Source organism: Lolium rigidum, chromosome 7, assembly GCF_022539505.1.
Source record: "Lolium rigidum isolate FL_2022 chromosome 7, APGP_CSIRO_Lrig_0.1, whole genome shotgun sequence".
In the NCBI taxonomy this organism is placed as follows: domain Eukaryota; kingdom Viridiplantae; phylum Streptophyta; class Magnoliopsida; order Poales; family Poaceae; genus Lolium; species Lolium rigidum.
The window spans coordinates 63,914,255-63,930,948 of record NC_061514.1 but is presented as its reverse complement, the minus strand read 5'-3'; the positions used below and the strand labels follow the sequence as shown (position 1 = coordinate 63,930,948).

At 44.2% G+C, this 16,694-nt stretch overlaps 1 protein-coding gene across 1 annotated transcript; it reads left to right on the top strand.

Annotated features, from left to right (window-relative positions):
• The first annotated feature begins 5,544 nt into the window (after positions 1–5,544).
• Positions 5,545–11,714, top strand: LOC124679209 (flavanone 3-dioxygenase 2-like). Its single transcript, XM_047215008.1, has 4 exons — positions 5,545–5,742; positions 5,947–6,194; positions 10,873–11,200; positions 11,287–11,714. Exons 1-4 carry the CDS (start codon positions 5,545–5,547, stop codon positions 11,533–11,535), a joined length of 1,023 nt encoding a protein of 340 aa, XP_047070964.1. The 3' UTR covers positions 11,536–11,714.
• The last annotated feature ends 4,980 nt before the right edge of the window (positions 11,715–16,694 follow it).

The following is a 16,694-nucleotide window of genomic DNA, read 5'->3' as shown; positions in this document are numbered from 1 at the left end:
GCAACCCCTTATCACTAAGTTATCGTTCCTTAAAGTTTGGGGTTGCGAAGCTTATGTAAATAAGTTACAACCTGACAATCCAGAACCCAAAGCGGAGAAATGCATCTTCATAGGATACCCTAAAGAAACAATTGGGTATACCTTCTATCAGAGATCTTAAGGCAAATATTTCGTTGCCAAGAACGGATCCTTTCTTGGGATGGAGTTTCTCTCGAAAGAAGTGACTGGAAGGAAAGTAGAACTCGACGAGGTTACTGAACCTTCTCTCGGACTTGAGAGTAGCGCAGCACCGGAAGATGTTCCTGTGCCGCCTGCACCGGTAAGAGAGAAATAAATCACTGTATTTTTGATATGCACCTCAACGGTATGCACATGTACGTGATAAGCGTCACCGCTTAGGAGTGTGATCAAGCACACTGCGCAGGCGGTAAACGTGTCAATGAAGACCCAACAACACTTCCGTGATCACCGAGTAGATTAGATCTAGGTGGAGCGTAGAGATATGACAATGCTTTTGTGTGTGAGAGGGAAAGGGAGATTAGAACCTAGGGCTATCATGCCCTAGGTTGTGGTCGACATCGACGATGTGCGACAACACGGCTAGGGTGTGTGGCTTCTAGGGTTTCAGGCGTGACAGAGGTGTTACGGCTTGGTAGTGTAGGGCTGCGACTTGTGGTGCATGTGGGGTGCCCCTTGGTCCCGTTAAATAGGTGTCCAATCCCCTTGTGTCGTCCATAAGAATACCTCCAAGTTTGAGCGAGTTCGTAGGTTTGCGTGAATTGAAACCTACTAGAATGAGGTCTCTTGCCAAAGTTGAATTTTCCTAGGGGGAACTCCTTGACCCTAAAGGCAACATGGATAAACCTATTATGGAACCCTCTGGAATTCCTAAGGTAGCCCAAGTCATCCAATAGATTTCAATAACCTTCAATAATATTTCGGACCCTTCCGGTCCTTTGAAAACCTTCAATATATGCATGAAACCATTCCAGACACTTTTGGGATATCCAGGACCTCTCAGAACCATTCCTAGATTATCCGAGACACTCTTGTAACCCATCTGTCTTATCTTCATATAGATCTCACGTTCCTAAATGTTGATGAACTTTTAACAGTGTGACCCTATGGGTTTGGATATATGTGGACATGTCCGGAACACCTTCCACGACAATGATTGATGTTGAGCGCTAGATAACCTCATCAATCCTCAAACATAACATGAAAATCTTTATTGCGTGGACCTTCTGTAATACTTCCGATACATGTTGCATTGCTTTTCGATACATTACACAACCCGATGTGAAAATCTAGGTTATCCTCGTTACCCGGCATGTACACCTTTAGTGATCCCGCACCATCAAAGTTCCTATAACTTAACAACTTAATCATGTGTCCGCTAAAACTATGACGAACATCATGATGCATGGGTGGTCGACTAGAGTCTATCTCTCTATCGTCAGAGTAGAAATTCCCATGGTCACATAAAATTACAATACATCATATTATCTCGTATGCACAAGAACAAACTTTATTGTTGCTCAGTTATGAAGTGAGGTATGAAGATCTCGTGACATCCATATCATATCATAGTTCATATTAGCATCATGATATGATGATCTGTAGTAATGGTAATACTTATACTTTGAGAAACTATACTGATGATGCGTTTCATGGTATATCATTTGGGGTCTATCCATCATCATCATTGTTCCACTAACAATACTGATCTCATATTATACTAAGAACCTCATAACAACCTTTAACTATTGCCCTATAATCAGGAAAACGAGACTACCAATATCACATGTGTTAGTCATAGATGCATAACTAGTGATATCTTATTTAGTGTTTATAATTCCACACATGTATTAGGGATTTCCTCCTATGCCAAGAATATCTGAAACTCATATAAATATAGAAGAGCGGTACACTAGTAGAAAAAGGGGCTCTAGTCCCGGTGCGTTAGGGCCTTTAGTCCCGGTTGCGCAACCGGACTACGCAATCGGGACTAAAGGCCTCCACCTTTAGTCCCGGTTCAAATATAAACCGGGACTAAAGGGTCCTCCACGTGGTGTGGCCAGGGGGCTCAGGGTGGAAGAGCTTTAGTCCCGGTTCGTAATACGAACCGGGACTAAACGCTCTTTGACGCGGCAGAAAAAATGGTCGTTTATCTGCCGAGGCAAAGGTTTAGGGTAGAGCAGCGTTTCTCTGCCGCGACAGAGAAAATGACCATTTCTCTATTGCGGCAGAGTTTCAGGTTTTATGTTATTCATTCAAATCTGCATGCATACATCATTCAAGGAACCACAACACCGTCATGAATATATAGACATCATCATGAAATATAATACACGTAATGGATATTACAATATAAAGTTGATCCTCTTTACGATCTCTATTTTCTATCCCTAATGTCAAATATAAACTCCCGATGGTATGCTCCAGTTGGAGCTAAAGAATCCTGTCAATTCATCTTGAATTGCTCGTACGCGATCCACCGTTAGGAAAGTGTCCCGCACACGTTCCATCTAAGTTTAAAAAAGGAGATCAATATGTATGAATGGAACTCAACATAATGGATGGTAATAAAATAAGATTGTGAAATATTGTTCATGTACATGAAGGGCATGTATAGCCTTTTCCGCCTCCCGGTGACAGGCCATCTCGCGAATGAACTCGCAGACGTAGTGACCACATAAATTATTCTCGGCTTCCTGCTTCAAACACTTTACGAAAAAATAGTTTGATCAAACTAATGATCAAGCATGATAATGCATGGTATTGAAACAAAAATCAAAGAGATTCGCGGACATAGCTATAGTACTACTTACAGCGCGATCTTGAAATGTAAGCTCCATCCATTGCCGTTATGGTGTCGGTCATTGTACTTCCATTGCCGATTCATCTGCATGATATAATTAAGCTTATCAAAAACCGTTACAGAACATCATGAATAGTAAAGCGATGTATATATACACTCATGCATTTTTATCAATGACGGATAAAAGGATAAAGTTGTTAACCTCGGTCGAGAAGGAAAAAAAGAGGAGAAAGCAACATACACCTCTTGTGCTAAGAAGTGGAAAAAGCTAAGTGTGGCTCACACATGGGCAGGGCAGGGTATATATATAGAGACGGACCTTTAGTCCCGGTTGGTAATACCTACCGGGACTAAAGGTGTTCGGGCCCTGGCACGCTCTGCCGCAAGGTCTTTAGTCCCGATTGGTATTACCAATCAGGACAAAAGGTTCCTAACGAACCGGGACTAGAGGGTGGCGTCGCACGTGCCATTAATTCGAACCGGGACTAATGCAGCTCATTAGTCCTGGTTCGTTTTTAAACCGAGACTAAAGTTACCAGGGGCTTTGGACGAAAGTCTTGTTTTCTACTAGTGGTATAAACCTAATTATAAAACGGCAATAAAGAATAATGCAACTTTACTATTGCCTCTAGGGCATTTTTTTCATAATCCACATATCCATATTATGTTGAAACATTACCATAGTATCATTAGCAAACTGCAATATGTAAACACCTTTAGGGATTAAATGAGGAGCCGATCCTCCAACTAAACCATTATTTTGAGTTTGCCATTACATCCCCAGCTATATCAAATAGAAAAGGTGACACTGGATCTCCCTCTCTAACCCATTTATGAGTTCCAAATTAAGTAGCTTCCCAAAAGACTATTGATTTTTACACAAAGAGTACCACGTTTGAAAGATATTTTTCTCATCCACGTCAAGTGGAATTAAAACCAGACACCTCCAATCATTTAAAAGACTCCCTGATTACTTTATCATACGCTTTCAAGATCTTTTGTAAAAAGAACACCCCTAGTTGTTTGTTATCACGATCTATAATATTTTCTACCACAAATAAAAATATTTTGACAATAAAAAACCACTTTGTCCGTACATTGATCAAATCTAATAGAAAGCACCTTCAGAAAATTTTTAATCAAACATTGGGCAAGCAAATAGGCCTAGAAAGCTGAATTCTGTTTGCACCTTTTTTCTTAGGAATTCGCGTTATAGTACCATAAATCATCCTATCGAGATGTAAATCATATCCATCTTGATAACCTCCCAACAAGATTGATAAAATTCTCCAGGGAGTCCATCTGGTCCTGCAGCTTTATTTGATTCGATTTCAAAAATAGCACCCCTGATTTCATTTTCCTCCAAATGTTTACAACTCATTAATTGCTTCAACCTCTTGCCACATACCTGCGTCTAATCTGAACTCACTAACCACTGAGGGACCATATAAGTTTTTATAGTATGTGGCATGTTCTAAATTTTGCCTTCCTCCTAAAACTGCTCATCTTATTTGTATAAACTGAAGATTGTGCTTTTCCTCTTTTTTACAATTCATCACTCTATGAAAAATCAGTGTTATTATCACCTTTATGTAACCAAACAGGAATTTTGGACATATATGGAAGCTGGTCACAGAGATCGCCAGAATCTGCACGTCGCCACGCCGCAACCGGGAGCTGATGGTCATTTGTCCTTTGCCGGCATGCCACACACCAGCCAAGTAACCCTTCGCCAGTGGCCGATGACCACGAGGGCACGACAATACACGCTGACGGCCTTGCATCCGCATAGAAGACTGCACGGTAATTATTAATGTAACCAGTTTTCTAATTTAAGTTCTAGCTTTAATATATTAATATGCATCATCGAAACAAATATGTGATACACAACTATCTCGAAATTTGGATGTTATATGGATTTAAATAGACAAAACTGTTACTATGATCATATATTCTTTCATCACACGTGAGTTTTGTTACACTTGAAATTTTGTTGTGGCATAGCCATTGTAGGTCCGCCAGTGCTACAAACTACAGATAATCGCACTTGTGACACGTATAAAGCAAACGTGATGTAGTATTCATGCATCCACGATCAATTAGAAAAAAGAAACCCTGAGTAGACTTGCATCACTCTATTACAGACAATTAATAGTAGCAGTCCAGTCGACATGCAAAACCAACCGATAGATATTGTTAAAATAAAATCCCAGCTTCGATGATCAGCATATTCTTTAATTGTGTTCATCCCGCACGTACGTTCACTTGGAGCAAAAAAAGCATTTTGATTGTTTATAGTCGACGTGGTAGCCGTATGGACATCCAATGCGCTTGGAAGATTTACTCTTGGAAAAGCTCTTTGAGTTGCTGACGTGTGCTATGAGTCCTGTCACGTCTACAACGTGCAAGTCTCCTTTTCATAAGTTGGACGACAAAGAGACAGCTCTACGGTGACATGCGCCAGGCACCATCTTTTGGGTGGAGTATGTTGGATGGGCCTACTTTTGGGAATGGGCCAGTAGGCTAGGTTAGACACCAACGTGACGTTCGGGCAGAGCTCGGACTATACCGTCCCGGTCACCGCGCGCGTCAACGCAAAGACGCGTGCCACAGCAGGCGCTCACCAAGTAGTCTTCAAGTTATGAAGTACTCTCTCGCGCGATCCCCTCGCTCCGCTTGTCCGCTTATCGCCAGAGTGTGCCTCAGCTCGGCGACGCTTGGGCATGGCGAACCAGCTTCTGTCCACGGTCGCCTACCGCGACAGCCTCCCAGAGGGTTACGCCCGCCCCGAGCACGACCGGCCACGGCTCGCCGATGTGAGGACTGACACCAACATCCCCCTCATCGACCTCGCCTCGCCGGATAGGCATCGCGTGATCGCCGAGATCGATCAGGCTTGCCGTACCTACGGCTTCTTCCAGGTCCCCCTCTTGTCTTAACCCGCACTACATATCACATGTGGTTAGCTAGCTTACGTCTCCAAGGCTTTCCCGGCTTGCTCAGACATGCCTCGCCGATTTGAGACGTTGCAGCTTTGCTAGGGCTGTGTTCTTCGCGCTTTCTCTAATTGATGCTCAAGCAGGTGCATAACAATGAGGTTAGAATGATGTGCCAATTTCTTCTAGGTCATAAACCATGGGATATCAGAGGAGTTGCTGGAGAAGGTGATGGCCGTGGGCCTGGAGTTCTTCCGGCTCCCGCCGGAGGAGAAGGCCAAGCTCTACTCAGACGAGCCATCCAAGAAGATAAGGCTTTCCACCAGCTTCAACGTCCGCAAGGAGACAGTGCACAACTGGCGGGACTATCTGCGCCTTCATTGCCACCCCTTGGAGGAGTTCGTGCCAGACTGGCCGTCCAATCCTGAAACTTTCAAGTAAGCACTAGCTAACTCTTGTTCATAGTCGTTGCCTCCTTTGATCGATCAAGACTAAGTATATATAATTAAATACGGAGCCTGATTGCACATGACTAATTTTGGAAGTAACCTTTGGGCAGGTCAAGCATATATTCCACGTGTATATGTCTATCCAATAAAATTAAGGCTCCGGCGACAGGAAATTTCATTCTCCCAAGTCGATTAAATACACGCAAGAAATTAATCGACCAAAATAAGAGGAAGATTTGTTTGAAAATATATCGCAATACAGGAAAAATGTTTGCACATTATAAAAAAACAAATTGCACATTTTCAAAGTTCAGCTTGTGTATACTTAAACTGTAACCGACAAAAGAAGGTTTTTAAAAACCAAAGCAAATTACCAATATCAAATATATAATACTAAATAAAGAAGTATGCACATTATACACATAGTGTACATTATAGAAACATGCAACTAGTGCACATGAAGTATAGTGAAAGTTCGACAGACAAAATAAAGTTTAAAAACAAAAAATGGACAGCCAAAAAGAACCAAATATAATACATATTCACACCATAATTACAATGGTTGCATGCTTTTTATAATGTGAAATTGGTGTAGATTATTAAAATTATATCTAGAAAGAACTCAACCATCGTATAATTAAATATACAAGTGCTATTGGTGATATATTACTGCATATACTTTATAGGATGCCAATGGCCACAAAATTACTCATAACATTTATTTCCGACCGATGAGAAGGTGATAAAATGTTGGAAAACCAAGGGAGGTTTTTGGCATGAATAACATTAAACTCATGTACAAGAATACAAAGTGTATGATAAGAAAATAAAGCATACAAAGTGTATAATAAGAAATAAAGCTTGATCTCTTATAATTGTTGCTAAACTCATGTTCAAGAATACAAAGTGTGTGATTAGAAAATAAAATGTTGAGCTTGATCTCTTATAATTGTTGCTAAATAAGATACCAACATTGCATAGATCTTCCAAAAAAAACATGCATGTATTGTGCTCATTGTAAATGTGTGTTAGAGGAACATGAGTAACTTGGTTAGGTTAGTGAATTGTACTACAAAATGAAAAGTTAAGGGTGTAACTAATATCTCAGCTGATGTAGAAATAATAATTTCCTAGTCCACATTTGTATCCTTGTAATGAGGATATTATCAACCCTTTGCACTTTGAATCTCGGTGAATAAGTCGGATGGTTCTTAGTACCAATTCAGAAAAAGTTACTACCTATGTTCATAAATATATGACGTTAAATCCCAAAATATCTTATATTTAGTAGTGAGGGTGTATTTATTACCTCGAGGAATATCACATTCGTTAGGTTCGCCTCTATATATGCAGGACAATAAATAATTTTCCATTCATTTTCTTCGACAAAGGGAACATATTCACAAGAGGTAAAAAAATTGCGAACATGCAAATATTGAAACCACATACATGAGTGAGACAGAGAGTGCTATGCTTCAGCACCAACAACTTTAGAATAATTACAATGCATACTTATTCGACTAGACTGGGTAGGTAGTGTCCTTTGTGGAGCAAGCATACTAGTGCAACTTCTTTGCTCGGCTGTGTGGTGTCCTGGGAGTTCCCGCTGCACTTCATTTTCTAGTGGTTTTCGTTATGAGTGATTATCTGTATTTTGTTTTAATCTATCACTATTTTTACTTTATCTTTTGAAACATTGTATTAGAAAATTGTTCCTAGTTTAGAGACGGATAAAAAAATTAGTGAGCATATTGACGTCAACTACAATGAGTCCTACATAGTACATATTGTCTTCTTTGTGTCTACATGAACACCACTTTTTAGGCCGTTATTCGAATTATCTTGTCAGCTAATTGAAGATAAAGTAAAATAGATAGTTCAAATACTATTGTCCCACAGGGCCACACTATGAAAGAATTTAATTTTAAGTGGTAGGTGTTGTTATGAGGCTAGTTACTAGTTAGCCATCTTCGGTGATTTCGTTCTTTCTTTAGCTCAACGAGTCTGGCCATCAATCAGAACACAAGCTTTGGCGTGTCCATGTAGACACAAAGAAGACAATATGTAACAAGCTGAAACTTAAACTAGAATGCTACATATAAAAAACTGGCAAACTTGTAATAGAAAATCGCAAGCATGCATGCATTTGCACTTATCTGATGTTTTTGATAAGAGGAACATACTCTTGACTAATTTGCAAAGCAACAAAGTGCATAATAACAAATAAGCAGCATATCTCCTACTCCGGGAAAATTGCATGCGCTGAAAGAAGCTAGGATGTTTGGTAGTACAACAAAAAGTAGGTGTGCGTGTACGTACCAACATGCTGAAGAAGAGACTAATTAAAATGATTGAACGCTGGAGGAACCTAGAATGAACTGGACGGTACCAAGTAGTAATAGTTTTAGAATCTAGATATCTAAATCTCTGCGACTACTATTCCATATATACCGAATCATAGACAGGACGAGACCCATATCACGAGCAAATCTTATCTTCTAGATAAGCATGCGGGTATCATGTCGTCATGTTGTGTAGACTATATAGCAACTCTAGAAGCTTATCGAGCAACATTGAAACGGCCGGTGTTGCCAAATCAGTCTTTTCTTATTTTCTCCTCGTGAGCCATACGACGACTTTCAGATCTTCAGCTAGCCCTCGGGCCAGATACGCCGGTGTAGATGAAGATGACACGCATCCGTTCCAAACCTCAGTAAATCGCCGATCTAGTACAGAATGAGTGTGCCCATACGAGCATTGTGCGTGTCATGCTACTAGCTACTTAGCTAGCTACCGCGGTGGTACCTAGGGTACTTGCGCCACTTTGCCTTGCGGTCATCTCCAGACTGTACTTAATTTTTCTAGATGCCGAAACTGGTGCGTACACTAAGACTAACCATAATGGGATTAATTTGTGTAATTACATGCAATAACAATTAAACATTTTGGTAACATGTCATTTCTTTGTGATTGTTGGAGTAGCTATGTTACCATAACATCACAAAGTCTACAAACTAATAAGTATGGTCATCTTTAAACGAAACTCAAAACTGATCTCGGGTACATATGCACCCGGTATGTACACTACATGTTTGAAAAAGTTAAAATATTTAGGAAAAAAATCGCATGTAGAGGAACATGTTCTATGTGTGCACTTGGAGTTTCACAATAAACCGATATTTTTTTGTGCCTTGTGAAAAAAGAAAAAAAAATGTCTCGAGAAATAGACTATTTTAGCACCAAAAAATTGTTTTTTTTCACAGGGCACAAAATATGTCGGATATTGCTAAAATAACTTTATAAGCATGTAACATGTCAAGACATACACGAAAAATACTTTTTATATTTTTTAACATTTTAAAATATGTTCAAAATACATTTTAAATAAAGGGTGCATATGCATCCGGGTGTAGAAACACCATGTCCCATCTTTAATACTTCTCTTGTTACTATGCACTACAATATTAATAGTAACATAAACTAGCATCGTATGCAGCCTAGGTGCATATGCTCCTCCACCCAAAAAATATATTTCTAACTATCAAAAATTTCAACAATAGAAATCACATGTATATCTAAACAATGTTTTGGATTCATACAGTTTCACGAAAATCCATAATTTTCATGATCGATGTAAAAAGACGAAACATGTCCCAAAAAAAGCCTTATTTTTAGCATCAAAATTTGTCTTTTTTACACAACCAAATAACAAGTCGGTTTTTCATGCAAAGACTTAGCATGTGAAGATGTATGAGTGATTTTTCGATTGAATTTTTTAATATTTCGAAATATATCAAAGATGGAATTCAATAAAAAGAGCATATGCACCCAAGAACAAAAACATCACTTTTAGAGTATATGTTATGCTTCACTGTGACTAAACTAAATGAGCCAAGTGAGCACGTGTAGCGCTGTGGGACTTGTCGTTAAGGGGATGGCTACAGATAGACTCCACGCCCCTAGGGTATGCTTTCTATGCCTTTTGTCGTTTCACAACTTTGTTAGCTTGTCTAGTTGGTCGCATGCATATGCATTCTTTGCAATGTTTATTTTCCCATCGAGCTTCTTCTTATCAGCATCACCAAGGTGTTGATCGTATAATTGTTTGGGTGGAACGGTGTAACCCTCCTGGGCCACCGGGTACGTGTTTATATGAGCGAGGAATAACCCCTTGCAGGGTAATACAGGGTTAGATACGTATACGTGTGGTGTACTAGACCATCTAGTATACGTGTAGGATTACATGTCTAATACAAGGAGCTGCCGATCGATCTTTTTGCACGTGCAGCACACCTTCGGGGCACGCACGTTAGACTTCCCTGTTTAGTCTATGCGAGACGGAGCATATACGCTCTTTTGAAGGGTGACAAATTGACAATGTCCATCGATCACCAGGCTAATTCTACTTTGGCACTTTGTATCCATTAGTTAGTTCACTCGTCGTCATCAGTGACCAAGCTGAGATAAGTATGCATATAGTACGTGCTGATCTGCACAGAGTTCTAACCTAAATTTGCTTGGGGGTGCAGAAAAACTATGGAAGAAATATATGGTTCCAACGAGGACCCCATCACAGTGCCGAACTTCGCTTGCTCCAAGTCTGTAGTCAAACCCGCGACTTGACAACATACATGCATGACCCGATTTTCCCTCGTGAAACATGCAGGGAGATCATCAGCGTGTACTGCCGGGAAGTCCGGCTGCTGGGGCTTCGGCTTCTGGGCGCGATCTCGCTCGGGCTGGGGCTGGAGGAGGTGTATGTGGAGAAGGTGCTGGGCGAGCAGGAGCAGCACATGGCCGTGAACTACTACCCGCGGTGCCCCGAGCCGGACCTCACCTACGGCCTGCCCAAGCACACGGACCCCAACGCCCTCACCATCCTCCTCATGGATCCCCACGTCTCCGGCCTCCAGGTCCTCAGGGACGGCGCCAAGTGGATCGCCGTCGACCCACGCCCCAACGCCCTGGTCATCAACCTAGGCGACCAGCTACAGGTGATTAATCTCCCAGAGTCACCATCAGCAACTAACTTGACGCAGCTGCCATCGAAGTGTTGACTGATTCGCACAAACATGTGCAGGCGTTGAGCAACGGCGCGTACAAGAGCGTGTGGCACCGGGCGGTGGTGAACGCGGCGCATGAGCGCCTGTCGGTGGCATCTTTCCTGTGCCCGTGCAACAGCGCTGTCATCGGCCCCGCGCCGAAGCTCGTCGGCGACGGGGAGGACCCCGTCTACCGGAGCTACACCTACGACGAGTACTACAAGAGGTTTTGGAGCAGGAACCTGGATCAGGAGCACTGCCTCGAGCTCTTCAGGAGTCAGCACTGATGCTTGAACCTTGAGTTACTAGCTAGCTCTCCTTAACAGTGCAAATCCATGGCCGAAGAGGGCCCCGATTGCATGGTTACTTATGTTGTTTGAACTGGTATTGCCTAAGTGCGTAATAACATTGCTACATTCTCCTCCTATCTTGTCCGTTTAAAATTATAAGATGGCCTAGCCTTTTCTGAATTGTATGCATCTGAACATATTTAAGTGTGTGTGTTCAGACTTCAGACAGTTTAGTCTGCATGTAATCTACATTTGAAATGTATAAAACATCTTACAATTCAAAACATTAAGGTGTTGTATTTGTGTGTGCTGGATATCACTTGGTATTAAATTCTATTGTTAATTTTATAAAAAAATATGGGATTCCTTTTTCCGTGCCCCTCCTTTGTTAGTTGTACTCAATTTTCTGGCTTCAGTGAAGTTTTCCTCAGTTTCACCCAAACCCTTGTCTCATACTCTCACAAACGGTCGCATGGAGAGTTGCCATCGGGTCAAAGGCCTTGACCGTCACCGTGACCGTCACTCCTTCACCGCAACGGTAACGTGCTGGCAAGTGGGGTCGCGTTGTACCGGGTCCGGTAGTGACATCTCTGATCCACAATATCTCACCTGAAGCATTTGACCGTTACCGGTTGACTAGTGGGCCACTTTATAAGTGGATGGTTACGCCATTGCAACCAATGAAAGGTAGGAACGGTGCATGTGTGGGTACGAGGGGATCTTGAGAAAGAGCTCCACAACCATTAGATGAGTGGCCTACAACAGTATCGAAATGCGAGCGACAACCACGAAACACCATAGGAAACGAGACCAGGTGCGTTAGATAAGAAAGGATTGTGTTCGATGGTACCAAGAAGATGAGAAACAGTGGTGGACATCGACGGCAACCTCCACTCTTATGTTACGGTGTCGGAGACGAATGCGAGCAATGGAGAAAGAACTAGTATCTCTTCGTTCTGGTGTGGAAATATGGGTTCTAGGGGAGTGTGGTGGCACATGAAAAGAGCGCAAGCTGGTCAATGCATTCAAATAGAGCCAAGGCGTGTCTGCCACACAGCACGGGGCTGGTAAGTAGCATAATAGTCGCGTGTTGTGGCGAGGTACCAGTCGCGTGTCGGCACCCGCGACTGGTAGCCCAAATCCACACGCCAGCAGTTGACTTTTTTCTACTAATGCACAGTGCTCCGGGAGGGCTTCAGGTAGCTAGCTTTTGGGCGGCGACGGTGCAGAGATGCGAGCGACTACCATGAAGCACCATAGAAAACCGAGACTAGGTGTGTTAGATAGATAGGAAAAAAGCCGTGTTCGATGGTACCAAGAAGAGGAGAAACGGTGGTGGACATCGACGGCAACCTCCACTCTTCTTTTACGGTGTCGGGGACGAATATGAGAAATCGAGAGAGGGCTAAGTGGTTTCCCGAAGGGGTGTTAATGCATCGATCATGCCCGATAAAACTAAATTTGCACGACCAACCTGAGCCCATGAAGTATCATGCAGTAAGTGGCATTTGATCATGTTGCTCACTTAGTGTTTCTAAAACATTGGTCCAAGGAAGACCAAGTGGGTTGACATTTGTTCTCATTTCATTCAAACTAGAGAATGGAAATAAATAAAAAGTAGTAAATATATAGGGATGCATGTGATGACTCTAGAGAATTAGAAGCCACTTCACTCTAATGAGTTGATACAATATAAAGTGGGTTTATCATGTCAAACACATGATTGTTACAAGTATAGAATGTAGAGGTTTAGCGGAAATCCATATTGACACCCGGGTGCAGATGCTCTGGATAGCAAGACCAATCAGTTTCGTCCATATCGATTGCAGTCAGGGTATTCCCTGCCGTATTCGGCCGCGCACGACGAATAATGAACAGTGGCATGTACGAGCTGTTAGCGCATTGATTAGGACGGTCCTGTTTTGTTGATGCGTCGGTACTACTTCTCCTCGCCGTCCTGGACCAACACACGCAAAAATGGCACCCGCCGGTGACTGGTCTGGCTCAGCCGCCGTAACCTCAGATGGAGTGATCTCCTTTGTTGGCGTGGGATGTGCATTGCTTAAACTTATGGAAAAACAGGTCGAGCTTTTGTTCAATCGCCTTTTCCTTTCCCTGCTTATAGATTGTGTGCTTCGTGGTTCCCTCTATTAGATATATCCTCAGTAACGGACCGACTAGGACTGGAGTTCTCCTGCCGGACGCAGGAGGATTCGGTGGCATTGCGTTGCGGCGCCCGGCCGCCCGGCATGGTGATAGAGGTTTTCTCTGAATCACGCTCTGCAGGAGGAAGTAAAACTAGATCTCTGTTTGCTAATCCCCACAAAAGGTGATTTTCATACAGTTTGTTCAATCTGATTGGGGCATGCTCATGCATCCACGTATTTGGCAGATATCCGTGGATGCACACATGGCCGTGAGATGGATGTGCAGGCATCAACCTTCGTGACATGTGATACTGTGGTACAAGAGCATCTCCACCGGGGAGCCCAATATTTAGGGGCCGACAGGAAAATTGACGCACAACTACGAGACCGGCGGCGAGCGCGCGCACCAATTCACGTTGGATGAGGCGGAGGTATTCCCGATACCACATCCCGGTGCCGATGGGAGTATCGTCTCCCGCACGACTTGCACAAGTCCGCCGCCGGCTACACGGTGTCGCAGCCTCCTTCGGATGGACCGGAGCTTCGCTCCTCATCGAAGAGCGGCAAGCGCAGATAAAGAAGGAGCAATGCCGCCTCCCGAAGTGGGCTCCGACGAGCCCCGAGTGGTGCTGTGTTCCAGCAGGAGGGCGACCCCGAGGTTGCACAGTCCGCCGGGCGGTTCAACCACACAGGCCGTCAGGCCTGTTAGCTCGGCAGTGACATCGACGGCACGCTCGCGGTGTACAACTACCGGCGGCGGAAGCGTGGCGATGGACCTCGTTGGCCGCTATACTTCCCCTAGGTGCAGCGCATGGCGCCGCCGCCTGCGCGCGCACTGACACGGGCGGTGTCGGGCGTCTCTCGATCCGGCTCGTCCGGGACCGGCGGACGGCAGCGCTCGGTGCCATACGTATGGCCGTCCTGCGGCATCGTCATCCACGACGGCGCCCGGGGAAGCTCTTCCGCGCCGGTGGCCGTGAAGAGGGAGGTGAAGAAGGAGACATCTGCATCGCTTCCACGTGGGCGGCTTGAACTTCGCCGACCCAGGGAGGAAGACGTGCAACTGCAGCTGCCGCCACCGAAAAAATGGTGGAAGATGGAGCTGGAGGCACATGCGGCCTACCGTGGCCCCGGCGACCCGGTGGACGCGTCGGGACAACACCTGCTCGCCGGACGCTCCGTTGACGAGGACAGCCGGCAAGTCGCATACAACGCGGGAGGCGGAGTTGTGGTCCGCCAGGACTGCGGTAACTTCGTCGACCTCGCCGCCACCGAGCCTTCTCCACCACCGGCGTTGAAAGAGGAGGAGGACTAGGAGTTCTTCGACGACGACGACGCAGAAAGCGGCGACTATAGCGTCTTCGACCGCCCCTAGATTTTAGTTGTGTTCACCGTCTTTTGTACAAACTCGCCGTCTTTTCTAGAAATCGAATGAAATTCGCCGTCTTTTGTGTGTTGCAATTTGTTCTCAAAAATGTCTATTGAGGTCGCCGGTGCCAGCGTCCCCCATAAACACGTGTCGGCGCATCTGCTGGAACCTATTTAGAGGTCGCCGGTAGAGATGCTAAACACTTTTGGTTTTCGATTGCGTAGATAATTAGTGTGATGGTCAGAACTAAGTGCTTAATAAGGGCTGTCGCAGGGATATGATACTCATGTCAAGATCGAGCCAGCTGCGTAGAAGAGGGAGGTGGAGACCATGACCCAGCGACCTTCGTGCACAGTAAAGATGCCGGTGAGACGAATGCCAATGTTGGTGATCTTTCAGGCGCCGTTTTGCGCGAGGCAGCCCTAGAGGACGAGGAGGTGTGCACCTCACCATGCGAGCGTAGACGGGTCAAGGAGTACTAGAATAGTGTACTGGATCCAGGGGAAGTCCACTTTGTTGATAGGTCGCCGGCGAAGTCACGATCGTCCCTGCCGCCGCTACAGCTCCCGCAGCCAGCTTCACCGCATGCTCGAATCGCTCGATGGCTACTCTCTGCTCGGGGGTGACACAGGGTTTCAACCGATCAGATCCAGATGGCACGCACCGACATCAAACACAGACACGCGAACCTGGACCACGGGTACAGATGGTCATCGAAACGCCCCACCTCGAAGCACGTTTGCCCTCCGTCTCGTCCGCGTTACTGCTGCGGGTCCTGCTATGAAACCGTACACGAGAACCACAGTGTATTCTCCATTTACTAGCGTGCGCTTGCTCATTTATTAATGCCTCAGTCTTCAATCTCCAGGCGCTATACAACGATGTAGATAACAGGTGCAGCTGGACCCGGGAGCCAAAACTCCACTCCCGAGGTTTAGTATATATAACAAAGAAAATTCAGGACAAGACACCTAGCACCATGCATATTTCTTACAAGTATAGAATGCGAGCATAGAATGAAAAATAAAACAAATTACATTCAAAATAGAGTGCATATTTTTTAGTCTAGAATAGAATGCAACACCAAACAAATTTTCGAGTATAGTATAGAATGCAACACCGAACAAATTATAGGATGCATATTTTTAAGCAAAATTTTCGATTATACTATAGAATGTAACACCAAACTAGTGATAGAATGCATATTTTTTGAGTAATTGTACATTCGAAATCAAACAAATTACATTTAGGACATGTTAATGTTAGGGTGGCCACGACGGACGAGAGAGAGAGGGAGGCCCAGTGGCCACAATCCGCTGACACAGGTGGACCCCTCTTTCTTTGCTGAGCGCTCACATGGACGTTTGTTTGTTGTAATTGCTTTGAGGTACCTCGGGCAGAGAGAGATATGGGGGTGCATCCACGATCATGCCCCTTAGATCACAGAGAATCAACGCTGAGTGGCCACGATCCGCGTCCAACAGACTCGACCAATTACAGCGCAACAACCAAGGTGAGCACAAGTTTGAGTTTTGTGAGAGTTTGAGACACGGGAGAGGGCAAAACTGAGCACAAGTTTACATCCGGGGGGAAACTGAGCACAACTAAGATACCGAGGGCACAAATGTAGAAAACAGACT